Below are 15,973 nucleotides of genomic sequence, written 5' to 3'. Positions count from 1 at the left end.
CTGACAATAAGTCTGAATCTATGTATTGTTGCTGTGCTGTTAAGTAAAGGGTCCTGTAATTTTGATTTTATCAATAATGAAGAAATGGCATTATATTTCCAAGGAAGGGCAGTGTACAATGTGGAGAATATTTGTCATGGATGATGTTTCCATGTGCTCATTGAAAGAGATCAGAGACTTGGGAACATTAAAAGGGGGTCGATAAGCTTTTGATAGTTCATGGTTACAGCACAGTAAATATTTTTTTTAATAACTGGGGAAACACAAGAGAATGCAGATGCTAGAATCTGGAACAATAAACAATCTTCTGGAAGAAATCAGTGGGTGGCGCAGGAGCATTGGGAGAAAAAGAATGGTCAGCATTTCAGGCTAGAACTCTTCCTCCAAACTAAATGTGTAGTTCGCATAAGGTAAAGAGGGTTGGAGGGGACAGTGGGGAATGGTGAACTGGCGAAGGATGAAGGATGACTGGCAGAGGCATGTTGATTGTCAGGTGCCAGACAAAGGGATAGAGAGACAAAATGAAACAAAGGAATCAGGTGAGCCATACAGGGTGAAGTGGAGTAATCTGTAGTGACAACATCTGCCAGCGCTGGATAAAGTTACCTCAGGAATCATTCTAGCGCTCTCTAAATTGCTTGCAGATCAAGTACATCTTTTCTTAAATAGGATAAAAATATGCACATTATTACAAGTGTAATCCATCTGACAATGTGTTCTGTTTCTTGCATTCAGATCTAACCTTGAAACAACATTCACCTCTTCTACCTTTATCACTTTCTTCAAGAATGAATAATCTTAAGTCAATAATGAAATGAACATGAATAATCTTAATAGACTAAAATCTTGACATTTAGCTCACCAGGCCCTGTCTCCCATGCTCCCTTTAAATTCACCAAGCTTAGATCTCCACAGTCCCTTTAAATTCATTGAGACCCAGTTTATGCATTCTCCTTAAAATGACCAGTGTCCTGTTTCATGTGCTCCCATTAAACTTATCGAGTACACTTAAAAAATTAGAATGGACTAAATAATGTATAAAACGGTAAATTAAAACTGCACAGGTGGCATTAATAGTAGTGACCAGTTGTTGTGAAATCTGCTAGTTTAGCACCACCACAATCCCTGTTGGAGATTTACTGGTACATAAAAGAGAGTAAGAACATTGGAGGAAATTATTCAATCCTTTGAATCTGTTTCATTTTTCAGCTATTTCCCTCTAACCCTTAACCTTAATTTTGGAACCTTAGCTGTTTTTGGTTGTGCTATTAACTTACATAATAAAACATTTCTTAATGACATACTATTAGGTTCAAATATGGCACCGGCAGCTGGTGATGAATCTATGCTACAACTGCATGAGGATCAATATATTCTTCTTGGGATCAATATTGAATGCAATATGTTTATTTTGATTTCCAATGGCACTCTTATTTCTCATGAGAGGATGTCGCAACTTTCTTCTATAATTGAGATGCATCTATATTAAAGCAAAGCAGTCCATTAAAGGCCACTTGGAATAATTGATATAAATAACAGATTGCCTCTACAATTACAGTTTAATTGCTTTTGCTGAAGAAACCATTAGCAAGTGTTGGTAAATTACCAGGTCCAGGTCAAGTGATGAAGATATCCTTGTTCTTGGTTGGTAAACAGGAGTGGTCAAATTTGGAGATGCATTGGTGTCACGGTCCATCTAAGATTGAGGTCTTGAATATTTTCTGATAGATTTTATCCTAATCAAACTGTTTTTGTGTAAGATGCCATTGACCCACTTGGATATTGTTGACATGGAACTCTGCCAGGCAGGTGGAAGATGTTCCATCACTTGAGCACTGGAGTCATTGTTAATGGCCTGCAGTCTTGTGGAAATTTCATACAAAGTGTCCAACCAAGACATTATTTAGATTTCATTGGCTAAGAAGCACTTTAAGAGCAGCATTGCAGGACTTTTCTGATGCAGCAGATGGAATGTGTTATCAGGAAGATGACAATTATGATGTTTGCAACATCCCAATGTACCATCCTATACTTACGGAATCCAGAGGACCCCAAAAACCAGCAGCAATAGATCACACAGGGGTACTTAAACAAAAGTAGTTTTTAATTATAATTCAACAAGAAAACAGAATTAGACTTTAACTTATTACTATCAACTTAATCCCCCCCCCTCTAATACTAAGCGCAGGTGTGTGTAATATTTATATAAGATTAGAAAAGTTCTTTGGATCACAGTCCAATCTCACTGGTTACAGGCAATTCTTGTACTGTGCACAGAAGTTAACCTTAACAAAGTTCACCAATCTTTGATGCTTAACAGGCAAATGGTTACCACTCAGGAGGGTCCTTGTTGGTCTTCAGAGAGATTCCTTTTGTTCCAGGACATATGCAACTGATTCCTTCTCAATCAGTCTTGCTGATAAAGCTTTCCCCCTTCAGGGTTCTCCAGATGATCCTCCTTCTTTCAGGTCACCTTTCAGACAGACAGCCTTCTCCTTTGAACCGACAGTCTTCCAAAAGTTTGCCAGCTTTGTCCTTCTGGAACTGATTTCTGTCTCCTCTCTCTCTGTTTTCATATCCTCTCTCTATGAGAGGAAAACTGTTCTCCTTGTCTGCAAAAATCATATGCCCTCCCAGGCAAGCTGTATGCTGATACTTTGTCGCTCTCTTTGCAAAAAGCATTCTGCAAAAGTCCTGCAAATATTCTGTGTTTTAAAATGTGTGCGTGCAAGCTGTTCTAGCAATTCCTCCCAAAACACCTCTAAATACTCTGTCATTAGTGAGAAAGAAGACATGTTACAGGCCCAAAGTACCCCAAAATCCAGAAGCAATAGAAATTCACCAAGACAAATGGTTACTTAAACAAAAGTTACTTTTAATTTTCTTTAAACATAAAAACAGGATCAAACTTTAAATCATTACCATTAACTTAACCTAACTTAGCCCCCTTCTAATTCTAAGTGCACATGTACATAACATGTATAAGTTCAGGCATGTTCTTTGATTCATAGTCCAATCTCACTTCTCACTCCTCCAAGTTTACCGGTATCAGGCAATTCTTATACTGTGCACAGAATTTAACATTTATGAATTTTATCCAAGCTTTGGTGCTTAAAGGTAATTGGTTACTGCTCAAGAACATTCTTGTTGATTTCAGAGAGAGAGATCTGTTGCGTATTGGACACACACACACTGATTCCCTCTGATCAGCCACTTCAGTGTCTTTCCAAAGAAACTTACCTCATGAGGGTTTTCCAAATGATAACGCCTTCTTCTGAAGATCACCAGAGTTCCTTTCGTTTCCATTATTTCAGGTGAAACGTTCGAGCCAGCCATTTCCTCTTGTATGGATCACAAGGGTTTTCAACAGGCTGAACTCAAAACTCACAACCCATCTTCAAAATGGGGTCTCAACAAGCTGCCAGCTTGTCATGACTGTAGAAACCAGTTCACACTCTCTCTCTCTCTCTCTCTCTCTGCTTGCAAAACCACATGGCCACAGCAAACTTCACTCAGACTGTGGCACCAGACCCAATCTTTGGAAAGCAACAGAACACATTATCCAAAACAATAATCCATTACTCCACAGCATGTCCAATTAACACCTACTTGTGAAGTCTCTATAGGCATTCTTCAAAGTTTTTGCAAAGGCACCCGGAGCCTGGACTGTCTGGCTTGAGCAGAGCTTTGGCATTTTAAATGAGATATGTTTTGTGAAGTGTTTGTGACCTACACTACCCCCAAAATCTATCTCCTTCAAAAACATATCTATATACAATGATATAATGTCACAGATGCATAACATAAGGTGACCTTACATTTCTTTGGTTCGATTGTGCTCTATTCTGAATTTCATGTTTATTCCCCCATAGGCTATAATTAATTTTGTAATGGTGAATCAAATTCAAGCTCAAAGTTTTGGGGAGAAATGTGAGAGTCCACTTACATTATGGTCACTCAGAAAGTAGTAAGTCATGATGTACTTAATCACTCCTTTATTGAAATCTTTTTATAAAAAAGGCATCTCATTGACCTTTCAGTTTTACAAGATTGTTAATAATCAGAACCAATTATTTAGAAGTATTTTACACATTATGTTCACTAAAATGGTAAATGACATTAAAAAATTAGCTTTAACAATTGATAGAGCATGTTAGATGACTGTAATACACAAAGTGCTTGAGAAACTCAGCAGGTCATACAGTATCTATAGGAAGTAAAGGGTAACCAATGTTTTGGGCCTGAGCCCTTCATCAAGGTGTGAGCAAAACAAGGGCAGACATCTGAATAAAAAGTCGACGGAAGGGGAGGAAAGGAGAAGAGGGAGGAAGGGTCAGGAGGGCAGGCTAACATGGTAGATATAGGTGGGAGGGCAGGAGAAAAATACAGAGGTGATGGGGAGGAGTAGCTCTCTGAATAGAGAAGGAAGGCAATGGGGTGGTTGGCTGGAGGAAAAGGGACAGGATTTATGAAAAGGGACTCTGGAGGGATTTAACAGAAACTGGAAAAGTCAGTTAATGCCCTCAGATTGGAGTATTAGATGAATATGAGGTGTTCCTTCAATTTGCGGGTAGCTTCGGTTTGGAAGTGCATGAGAGCATATATATGATGGTGTGGGAACGGAATTTGAAATTAAAATGGTTGGCCCTGTTATTGCAGCAAACAGAGCAAAGGTGCTCCAAGTCTGTGATAGAAACATAGAAAATAGGGGTGAGAGTAGGCCATTTGGCCCTTCAAGCCTACACCACCATTTATTTTGATCATGGCTGATCATCTACTCAGGACCCAGTACCTGCCTTCTCTCCATACCCCCTGATCCCCTTAGCCACAAGGGCCAAATCTAACTCCCTCTTAAATATAAATAAGAAACCAGCTTCAACTACTTCCTGTGGCAAAGAATTACAGATTCATCACTCTCTGAGAGAATTTTTTTTCCTCATCTCAGTCCTAAAAGACATCACCCTTATCCTGAAACTGTGACCCTTGGTTCTGGTTTTCCCAACATCGGGAACAACCTTCCTGTATCTAGCCTGTCCAATCTCTTAAGAATTTTATACATTTCTATAAGATCCCCCCTCAATCTTCTAAATTCCAGCAAGTATAAGCCTAGTAGATCCAGCCTTTCTTCATATGTAAGTTCTGCCATCCCTGGTAGCAATCTAGTGAACCTTCTTTGCACTACCTCTATGGCAAGGATGTCTTTCCTCAGATAAGAAGACCAAAACTGTACATAATACTCCAGGTGTGGTCTCACCAAGGCCCTGGACAGCTGCAGTAGAACCTCTCTGCTCCTGTACTTGAAAGTAGAGGAGGCAGTAGTTGACCCCTGCAGATTTACATGGTGTTGCTTCACTTAGAAGGACTGTTTGTTACCCTGAATGGTGATGAAGGAAGAGATGTTAGCGCAAGTCTGGCATTCCTTGCAGTCACAGGGGTATGTACTGAGTGGGCAATTCATAGGAATGGATGAGTGCATGAGGGAGTTCTAGAGGGAATGGTCCCTGTGGACAATGAGGGAAGGGAAGGTGGTGGGTTCAGTTGGAGGTGGCGGAAATTGTGAAGGATAATGTGTTCAATGCAGAGGGGTGCTACGTGAAGATAAGAGGAATCCTCTCCTTATTGCCTCTTGGGCTGGAAAGGTCCTGGGCTGATGTGCAGGAAATAGAGGTGATGAGAATTCCTGGTTAAGTTGAAGGAAGCCACAATTTTGTTGATTTCAGGAGAAAATCAGGAGAGAAAAAAAAACAATCCTCACAGAGGGGTCAGCAGTGGAAAGGGTTAAGAACTTCAAATTCCTGGGTATCAATATCTCTAAAGATCTATCCTGGGGCCTCCATGTTGATGCAATCACAAAGAAGGCTCGCCAGCAGCTATACTTTGTGAGGAATTTGAGAAGATTTGGTATGTCATCAAAGACTCTTGCCAATTTCTACTGGTGTACTGAGATCATTCTGACTGGTTGCATCACTGTCTGGTATGGAGGTGCCAATGCACAGGACAGGAAAAGGCTACAGAGGAATTTAAACTCAGCTAGCAACATCATGGGCATTAGTCTTCACTCCACCAAGGACATCACAAGAGGTGGTGACTCAAGGACGCCTCACCACCCAGGGCATGTCCTCTTCTCACTACTACTCTCAGGAAGGAGATATAGGAGCTTGAAGATGTACATCCAACAGTACTGAAACAGCTTCTTCTCTGCTATCAGATTTCTGAATGGACATTGAACCACAGACACTACCTCACTTACTCTTCTTTTGCACTAATTTATTTATTAAAAAATGTAATTTATAGGAATTTTGTACCTGTTATGGTGCCGCAAAACAACAAATTTTGTGACATGTCCATGAATTCTGAATTTTAAATTGGAGCTCTTGGATGTTCTGGAATGGAAGAACTTGTGCTTGGAGCAGATGCAACAGAGGTAAAGGAATTTAGAGAAAGAAATAGAATCTTTACAGGTAATATACAGGGTATAAAGAGGTGCAATGGAGGTAACTGTGGTAGATTTGTCGAAAATATCTGTAGAGTTTGACTTCTGAGATGGAAACAGAAAGATCAAACATCTGGAGTGTGCTGCTAGAGGTAGACCAAGTGAATTTGAGGTCGGACGAAACTTGGCAGCAAAGTGGATAACATTGAGGAGCTCATCCTGGGATATGATTCTGAGAGTGAATGTTTCAAACTAAATCTCCCGAGACAAGTATTAGTTCAATCATGATCTTGGTTTCCTGGCAGAATTAAGTAGGAAAAAAACAAAACCATCTCTTTTTGTTAAAAAAAATCTCCTGTTTAAAAAAAATCAAAAGAGATGGTTGTTGACTTCAAGGGGGCCTGGGGTGGGGGGGACCAAGCTCCATTGATGGCTCCACAGTTGAGGTCGTCAAGAGTATCAAGTTCCTTGGAGTGCCACTGGCGGAGAACCTCACACGGTCCCTTGGCACAAGCTCCATCGCCAAGAAAGCCCAGCAGTGCCTCTACCTCCTGCAAAGGCTGAAGAAAGTTAATCTCCCACCCTCCATCCTCACTACATCCTGCGCAACTGCATCATTGCCTGGTTTAGAAGCCGGACCTTCTCGGACCACAAGACCCTGCAGAGGATAACGAAATCAGTGGAAAAGATCATTGGAGACTCCCTTCCTACCCTGTAGGACATCTACAACACTCAATGCAGGCGAAAAGCCATAAACATTGCACCCCTCCTCCCTTCTGCCATCTGGTAGGAGGTACTGCAGCACTCAGGCCCTGATCTCCAGATGAGGCAAGACCTTCTCCCCAACCCCCCACCCGCCCCCCAAGCCATCAGACTCCTGAACTCCCAGAATAGGGTACTTTGGCTTGGCTTCGCGGACGAAGATTAATGGAGGGGTAAATGTCCACGTCAGCTGCAGGCTCGTTTGTGGCTGACAAGTCCGATGCGGGACAGGCAGGCACGGTTGCAGCGGTTGCAAGGGAAAATTGGTGGGTTGGGGTTTGGTGTTGGGTTTTTCCTCCTTTGTCTTTTGTCAGTGAGGTGGGCTCTGCAGTCTTCTTCCAAGGAGGTTGCTGCCCGCCGAACTGCGAGGCGCAGTCTCTTCAAAATAGGGTAATTGCGTCGAACTTGTAAACATGCTCCGTGGTCCTGGGGAAACACTATCTCGTCTGAATGGTAAATGAGGGTAAATGACCTGAGTAACGTCAAGCAAGAAGAGGTGTGAAATGGTCTTGTCGGAATTAAACATGGGCCAGTTGCTGCGCCCTTGTCCCCGTGGAATGAACTGTTCCGAGGCGAAACCAACAAGCCCTGTGTTGGCACAAGAGGGTAACAGAAACATGGCAAGGTGATCGGACCCCGGACTCCCTGGCAGCGATTCCACCGCGATGGACGTGGCCGATGCTGCGGCACGGATCCTGCCTGCATTGCAAGGGTTAATTCAGCGCCGTTGCAGCTCTTTCCGACTTCGCTGCAACTGACAAGTCGTTCCCCCCAACCCCCTCCCTCCACATCCCCCTCCCTCCACATCCCCCTCCCTCCACATCCCCCTCCCTCCACATCCCCCTCCCTCCACATCCCCCTCCCTCCACATCCCCCTCCCTCCACATCCCCCTCCCTCCACATCCCCCTCCCTCCACATCCCCCTCCCTCCACATCCCCCTCCCCTAACCCCCTTCCCCCCACAACCCCCTCCCCTAACCCCCTTCCCCCCACAACCCCCTCCCCTAACCCCCTTCCCCCCACAACCCCCTCCCCTAAACCCCTTCCCCCCACAACCCCCTCCCCCACCGCCTTCCCCCCACAACCCCCTCCCCCACCGCCTTCCCCCCACATCCCCTCCAACCCCCTTCCCCCCCCTCCAACCCCCTTCCCCCCCCCCTCCAACCCCCTTCCCCCCCCCTCCAACCCCCTTCCCCCCCCTCCAACCCCCTTCCCCCCCCCCTCCAACCCCCTTCCCCCCCCCTCCAACCCCCTTCCCCCCCCCCTCCAACCCCCTTCCCCCCCCTCCAACCCCCTTCCCCCCCCCCTCCAACCCCCTTCCCCCCCCCCTCCAACCCCCTTCCCCCCCCCCTCCAACCCCCTTCCCCCCCCCCTCCAACCCCCTTCCCCCCCCCTCCAACCCCCTTCCCCCCCCCCTCCAACCCCCTTCCTCCCCCCCTCCAACCCCCTTCCTCCCCCCCTCCAACCCCCTTCCTCCCCTCCAACCCCCCCTCCCTCTCCAACCCCCTTCCCCCCCAACCCCCTCTCCCCCCCCTTTGCGGACCGGTTCCCGCGTGCCTCGTTGCTTCGGGCCGACCCCTCCCCCCCCGCGCACCCCGGACAACGATCTCCGGCGTCGCTCGCCCTTTTCCCCATCTGAGCGAGGCGGTTGTCCGACTGCGTAATGAGCGACGATCTGGTTGGCCGGTTTCCAACAGCGGCCGCTTCTGATTGGCCCGTCTCGAGCGGGCGGCCTCCCGTGATTGGGTGCGGGGCCTGCGTGTGGGGTGGTGGTGGAGGTAGGCGGGGGTGGGGGGGGGGGGTCCTGTTCTCCACACACCCACCAAGCTCCCGCAAATTCTGGTACAGTGAAGCTGGGCGATGCGAGGTTTGGCTCTTTCCTTTCCCGCTCTGGGTTCGGGGGTGGGGTGGGGGATGGTTTTTTTTGGGGGGGAGAATTGTGGGGGGGGGGGGTTGGAGACAGGGCCTGTTTACGTTCTGATTTCTGTGGGAAGGTTTGGGTGGGGTTCGTTTACAGTGCATGAAATCAGATGTTTGGGGGTGGGGGGGGGGGGGGCGTCTATTTTCCTAAATGCACCCATGCCAGGAAGCGGGTGTATTTTTAGTGGCGTGTTGGCCCTGGGGGTGGGGGTGGGGTGGGGGTGGGGGTGTGTGGGGGGGGGGGGGGGATCTGTAAGTTCAGGCTCAGAAAGGCGTATTGTGACCAGGCCTCTCGACTTTTATGTCTTCATGGAGGAATCCTGCCCCTTCCCGTACTTTCATTTGTTGGGATGCTGCTCTCCCTGTGTGTGACTTGGCTGAGTTTACTGCAGTAGAAAGTCTTGTTCAACGCTAGTTTTTTTTTAAACAGGGTCTTCCCCGTCCCCCCCCCCCCCCCACCCCTTTAAAGGCAGACTTTTGCTGTCGCCTGACAGGTTCCCCAATCTTTTCTTTCAGGTAATTTGACACTGCAGTGTCTAAACTTTATTTGCATTTGGTCTGCTTGTCAAACCTCCATGTGGATTCCCAGTTTGTTTTTTTAAAAAAATGATGTATACTGAAGATCATCCTTCTGGCTCCCCCCCCCCCCAATCAAGTTGAACTCTATTTTTAGTCAACTGTGCTTTGGAATCTTTGAATGAAGCTATTGGAGGGTATGAACATTATTGGTTTCTTTTTAAAAGGAAACCTAAGGAAAGCTGTTGGGGTTCTGCGTACATCAGTCAATTAATGGTGGATTTGGATCGATCTATTGTTAATTTTGACGGTGTGGCATACTTTGGAGGCGCAAAGCAAGTTCACTGCAGTTCAAAGTTCAACTTTATTGTCAGCGTATGCACATAACCTCACATACAAACCTGAGATTCTTTATCCTGTGAGCCAGGCAGAATTTCTACTTCTTGGTAACTGTAAATTGTACTCCGGAAGGAGCAAAAAGAAAAATGGGAAGAAATGTAAACAAACTGGGTGCAAGACAGCAAAAATAAGTAATGTGCAAATTAGGCGTTCTTAAATGAGTCTCTGAGTCTTGTTTGGGTGCTTGATGATTGAGGAGTAGCAAGTGTTCCTGAACCTGACGGAACAAATCTTGTGGCGCCTATAACTCTTTCCTGATGCCAGGAGTGAGGACAGATCTATGATGATTGCTGATGCTCTCTGACGGTAGCATTCCATGTTGACGTTCTCAATGGATTGACTGGCATCAGTAGGGTAGAAAGAAATAACTAAGTACTTCCACTAGACATTAAGGTTGTAGTATTAGAGGCAAATGTGCATTTACATTTCTGATTATATCTATGCAGTTGTATTGCCTGGTTGTGCCCTATTCTGATTTAATCTTTTGTAATTTAAAAACTTACTTGTTGCATAAAACCAGTTCTGCTGATTTTGTTCATTATTCATCAGTTATGTCTCAAGTTTCCTCTGACCTAAAATAACACCTTTTTTTTAAAAAAATAGAAAAATGGCTTTGTATGAAAGTCAAATTGTATCGTTTGTGTAATTTTCAATTATTTTCGCATTCAAGTTTGAAGATCATTGATCTTTTTGATAATTAAACTTATTTTGGTCTTTGCGTTTAAGACAGAAAGGGACCAGGTGAAATACTATTGTGAAACACATTTGTGGTTGGATTCAGTAAACCCAAGGTCTTTCTTCAAACTTCTAAATTTTTGATTTGTGAAACATGTTTTTGTATGACCAACTAGATTTGTGTGCCTTTACAATGCTTCAGTTTAGTCAAATAAACTTCTATCGGACTTCTTGAATGTATCTGGGCCACATTTGATACCTAACTTGAACTTGATATTGCAGAATGAGGGGCGAGGTGTGAAATGGTAGAATTGACTTGCAGGTTTTACGCAAGTAAAACCTCTTTTTAAAAAAAAAGTAACATGATGCATTTTGATTTTTGCCTCCTGTAACATCTCTTGATATTAACTTTTCTTGATTTTTTTTTCATTGCAAAAGTTAACATGAAATCTTATTAGATGAGACCTTGAAACTTTCCAATCAATATAGAGTAATAATTCATATAAACAATGGAATGTTGATCTGCATTGATGAAAGAATTGAATACTGATTGGCACAACTTGTTATCAAGGGGAGACTTGAATCCATATTTAGTTATGAAACAATTAGGGGAACACAAATGCTGAATTTAGACATGTTTTACCTTTGAAGTATGCAAATGCTTGGGAGCAATTTGTATGTTGAAAGCTAATGTGCTGTACAACTTAAATCGATGTCTAATTAGACCGAGATGACCAATGATTCAACTTCCAGAGATTGGATGCAGAGATGATCCATAAATAGACTTTCAGGAATAATTTTGAAAATACAAGCAGTGGTTTGGTGGATATCTTTTAGGATTACCATATAACACTGAATCTGTTAGTATTTTGCATTTGTTGCCACCTTCTGAACTAAAGTTGACCTTGATTTTGTTTTCAAGGGAAAGATCAAATTCAGTGTTTTTTTTTGAAGACTTTATTTAAAATTTTATAACATGAATACAATAAAGAATTACATTTAAAGAAAAATAGAAAAAAAAATTAAAAAGGTATGATTACAATATTACATCAGAAAACTACACAAAATAACCCCCCCCCCCCGTTAATTGTAACACAATATTAATAGTCTAACTTAAAATTAGTCCAACCCTCCCCCCCAAAATAAAGAGTGACAAATTCAGTGTCTGATGAGGAAGTGCAATATATGAAATTGAGGAAGTGCCTATAGGAATAATGGAAAATATAAAACAATTAAAGGCATAAAGAATGCTGTGCAATGCTTTGGGATTGCCATGCTGGGAGATGCCATGACTGAGAGGCTGTTATAAATATAGCAAAATCCCTATTATCTGCAATTCAAGCAACTGGTAAAAATATGAAAGTTTAAAATTGTTGCCCCCCAGCGGTCACTTTGCCAATCCACGCAACACGTAGTCTCAAGCAACTGCAAATGCCTGGCATCGACCAATTCCCATAGGTGCCAGATACCAGGGGTCTTACAGTATAGTTGTTGACAAGAGCAACTTGTATTCAGGTTTGTGGCATTCTATGTTCATTCATTAATAATCCTTGATACAGTGTATTATTTCTGCTGGGTTTGCAGCTAAAATTTCTTCCTTGCCCCAGATTGCTACTGCTTTGGGAAGATTTTTCTGTAATCAGCTTTGTAATCTGACCACTTTGTACTTCAGTCAGAACCATTGCCACTTTGACCAGGCTGAACTAAGCACTCACAAACCCATCTTCCAAATGCGGTTTTTCCACAAGCTTCCCAGCTTGTCCTGTCCCAGTCCCATCTGCTGCTGCTCTCTAGCACTGCAGAACAGATATTTCTCTCTCTCAGAAAAAAATGATCAGCTCTTTCTGCTTGCAAAAAAACCACATGACCCTCTTAGAACAGCAAGCTGCACTCCCAGACAGCCTGTGGCTCCGAGCTACTCCTCACATCTTTCAAAACCACATCCATTAGTGAAGTCTCTTGGGCACTCCCCAGAGTTTTTGCAAAGGCCCCCAGGAGCCACCCTGTCTGGCTTGAGCAGAGCTCCAGTATTTTAAGTGTGATCTGTTTTGAAGTGTTTCTATGTGACCTCTACTAAAAATCCTGGCCCAATTTAGCTCCCAAAAGCATATCTATATACAATACAAACACAACATAATCTGTCACAGTATGCTTTTACATTCAAACCTCTGAATTCCTTAAACTATCAGCAGTTGCCTCTTGAATACACTTATTGTGCATGCTGTATCTTATAAACTTGGCCCCCATTTGGACTGGAAAAAAATTGTCTTTTGAGTCTCATAAAAGTCACCCCCTATCTTGGAACTATTCTAGCATTGCTTCATCTAAAACCTCGTGCTGCCTCCAATTTTAAAACCTTGTGTTTATTAAAGCAACAGACTCTGTTCACTGATTTCACATTGGCAAAATTTTCCTGCTTGACATGCACTCAAAGTATTCTTTCAATGGTCAGCAGTTTGCAAATGTATCTGCATTAATGTAAGACTATCCAAGATCCAGTCCTTGTTTGTAAATGAGCTTGAATTTTCTTTTCAAGTACTTGTGGATTATGCCGTTTGAATTCTGGATGGGCTTTCTAAACCTGGAAATGGGGGCTTTTAAATGGGAGGAAGCCCTTGAAACTTTTCTGAGTCAATGTGCCTGTCTTCTGGTTGGTTGAGAGTCTGCTACTTTTAATGATACTAAATTGTAATTGAACATTTTGTCAAGTATGTAATATTTAAATTTAAGTCAAGCTCTGCTATAAGCTCGAGTACTTGATAATCAGGATTGCAATAAATGTTGGAATATTTTTAATACCAGTCGGTAGTTGTTCTACCATCCAGCTCAATTCTGTTGATTTTTGCCCTCTGTTAGGAGGAAAAGGGAGGTGAATTCTCTTTAGTTCAAAGAGCTGTCAAAACCGGAAAAGGAGCTTTGCTTTGTGTGGAAGAAATCTGTAAGGAAATTAAATATCTGAAAAAAGATTAAACTTCAATGTTCATGAGATACCCTTGCATGACATAAAAAGACAATCTTTTGTCATTGGATTAAAAGTGCAGTGTTCTAAAAAAAATTTACACACTTTTGATCCTATAATTAGTGATGGAAAATTTGTTCTTCAACCCATATGGGCATGGATAAAGCTCAGTTCCTGTAACTCCCTTCCAATCTTTCTGATATTCAGTGACCCTAATGGTCCTCTTGGATGAAAAAGCAATTCAATCAGCAAGACACCCTCGGCCTTGCTCTATCCAAGAGCAATTTGTATGATTGTCCAAACCAGTGCACAGGTACACTCTGTCCTGTCCCACCTGAAGGACATTGTCCCATATGTTAGGCTGTTGTTCATTCACTTCAGCTCAATGCTCAATGTGCTTGTACCTCAGAAGCTGGTACTCTGATCCTGCTGGTACTCAACACCTTTCTCTGCAACTAGATTCTGGATTTGTTGACCAAAAAATCAGCAAGTCCAGGTTGGTAACAAAACCTCAAGCTCCATTACCATGAGTACTGGTGCACCTTCGGGCTGTGGACTCAGCCCAGTACTGCACTGCCAGCTTCAGTTCAAGCAAAATCAAGTTTGCAAATAATCGGTGTGCACATGACTTGTTCGGGACCCACAATACCTCATTAGTCTGGAAGGCACAGCAGCACCTACATTTTCTAAGGAGATTGAGGAGGGCAAGGCTACTGGGCCCCCATCTTGACAACATTTTACAGGAGCAAATTTGGGTGTGTCCTGTCTGGACAAAGCGCAAAGCGTCAGACTGACAGGATCATTAAAATGGCTGGAAGATCACTGGAGTCTCCCTTTCCTTGGTTGATGATATCGACCAGAAGCATTGCTTAACTGGAGCTCAAAAGACTTTACAAAACTCTTTCCAACCAGCACTCAGGATCTTTGACCCACTATCACACTACCATTAAGGAGGTGGTACAGAGGCATCAAAATCAGGACTAACAGGTTGGGAAAGAGCTCCTTCTAGTAGGCTGTGAAGTTGAACAGTATCCTGTAATTGGGTAAATCATCACAAAATATTTCTGTATTTAAATTATATTGTGATGATATATGTGGTTATGATGTACTATGTATATGTGTGTGCACTGTGGTCTGGAGAAATGGTATTTCATTGTGTTGTGGTTATCAGGTACTGTGTTGTGGTTATCAGGTACTGTGTTGTGGTTATCAGGTACTGTGTTGTGGTTATCAGGTACTGTGTTGTGGTTATCAGGTACTGTGTTGTGGTTATCAGGTACTGTGTTGTGGTTATCAGGTACTGTGTATTTGTGTGTGCACTGTGGTCTGGAGAAATGGTATTTCATTGTGTTGTGGTTATCAGGTACTGTGTTGTGGTTATCAGGTACTGTGTTGTGGTTATCAGGTACTGTGTTGTGGTTATCAGGTACTGTGTTGTGGTTATCAGGTACTGTGTTGTGGTTATCAGGTACTGTGTTGTGGTTATCAGGTACTGTGTTGTGGTTATCAGGTACTGTGTTGTGGTTATCAGGTACTGTGTTGTGGTTATCAGGTACTGTGTTGTGGTTATCAGGTACTGTGTTGTGGTTATCAGGTACTGTGTTGTGGTTATCAGGTACTGTGTTGTGGTTATCAGGTACTGTGTTGTGGTTATCAGGTACTGTGTTGTGGTTATCAGGTACTGTGTTGTGGTTATCGGGTACTGTTGTGGTTATCGGGTACTGTTGTGGTTATCGGGTACTGTGTTGTGGTTATCAGGTACTGTGTGTATGTGTGTGCTCTGTGGTCTGGAGAAATGGTATTTCACTGTGTTGTGGTTATCAGGTACTGTGTTGTGGTTATCAGGTACTGTGTTGTGGTTATCAGGTACTGTGTTGTGGTTATCAGGTACTGTGTTGTGGTTATCAGGTACTGTGTGTATGTGTGTGCTCTGTGGTCTGGAGAAATGGTATTTCGTGTTGTGGTGATCAGGTACTGTGTTGTGGTGATCAGGTACTGTGTTGTGGTGATCAGGTACTGTGTTGTGGTGATCAGGTACTGTGTTGTGGTGATCAGGTACTGTGTTGTGGTGATCAGGTACTGTGTTGTGGTGATCAGGTACTGTGTTGTGGTGATCAGGTACTGTGTTGTGGTGATCAGGTACTGTGTTGTGGTGATCAGGTACTGTGTTGTGGTGATCAGGTACTGTGTTGTGGTGATCAGGTACTGTGTTGTGGTGATCAGGTACTGTGTTGTGGTGATCAGGTACTGTGTTGTGGTGATCAGGTACTGTGTTGTGGTGATCAGGTACTGTGTTGTGGTGATCAGGT

The 15,973-nt window shown here is 43.4% G+C and overlaps 1 protein-coding gene across 13 annotated transcripts in view; it reads left to right on the top strand.

The window, feature by feature from the left end:
• ctbp1 (C-terminal binding protein 1) overlaps positions 1–15,973 on the top strand; it is a 424,680-nt gene that overhangs the window by 132,849 nt on the left and 275,858 nt on the right. For 2 of the 13 annotated variants that reach the window (XM_069923698.1, XM_069923690.1), the window contains exon 1: positions 8,985–9,062. The exons of 9 other annotated variants lie outside the window; for them this stretch is intronic. Coding sequence is in view for 2 of the 4 variants with exons in the window: in XM_069923688.1 (XP_069779789.1) it covers positions 8,859–9,062 (204 nt within the window). In the remaining 2 variants the exon portion in view is untranslated. Of the gene's footprint in view, positions 1–8,843; positions 9,063–15,973 lie in introns of those variants that run through there. 2 more of the 13 variants (XM_069923688.1, XM_069923694.1) reach the window with 2 other exon arrangements.

The sequence above is a fragment of the Narcine bancroftii genome, chromosome 3 (assembly GCF_036971445.1).
Source record: "Narcine bancroftii isolate sNarBan1 chromosome 3, sNarBan1.hap1, whole genome shotgun sequence".
Classification (NCBI taxonomy): domain Eukaryota; kingdom Metazoa; phylum Chordata; class Chondrichthyes; order Torpediniformes; family Narcinidae; genus Narcine; species Narcine bancroftii.
The sequence above is the reverse complement of the archived record's forward strand: the minus strand, read 5'-3'. Positions and strand labels throughout refer to the sequence as shown.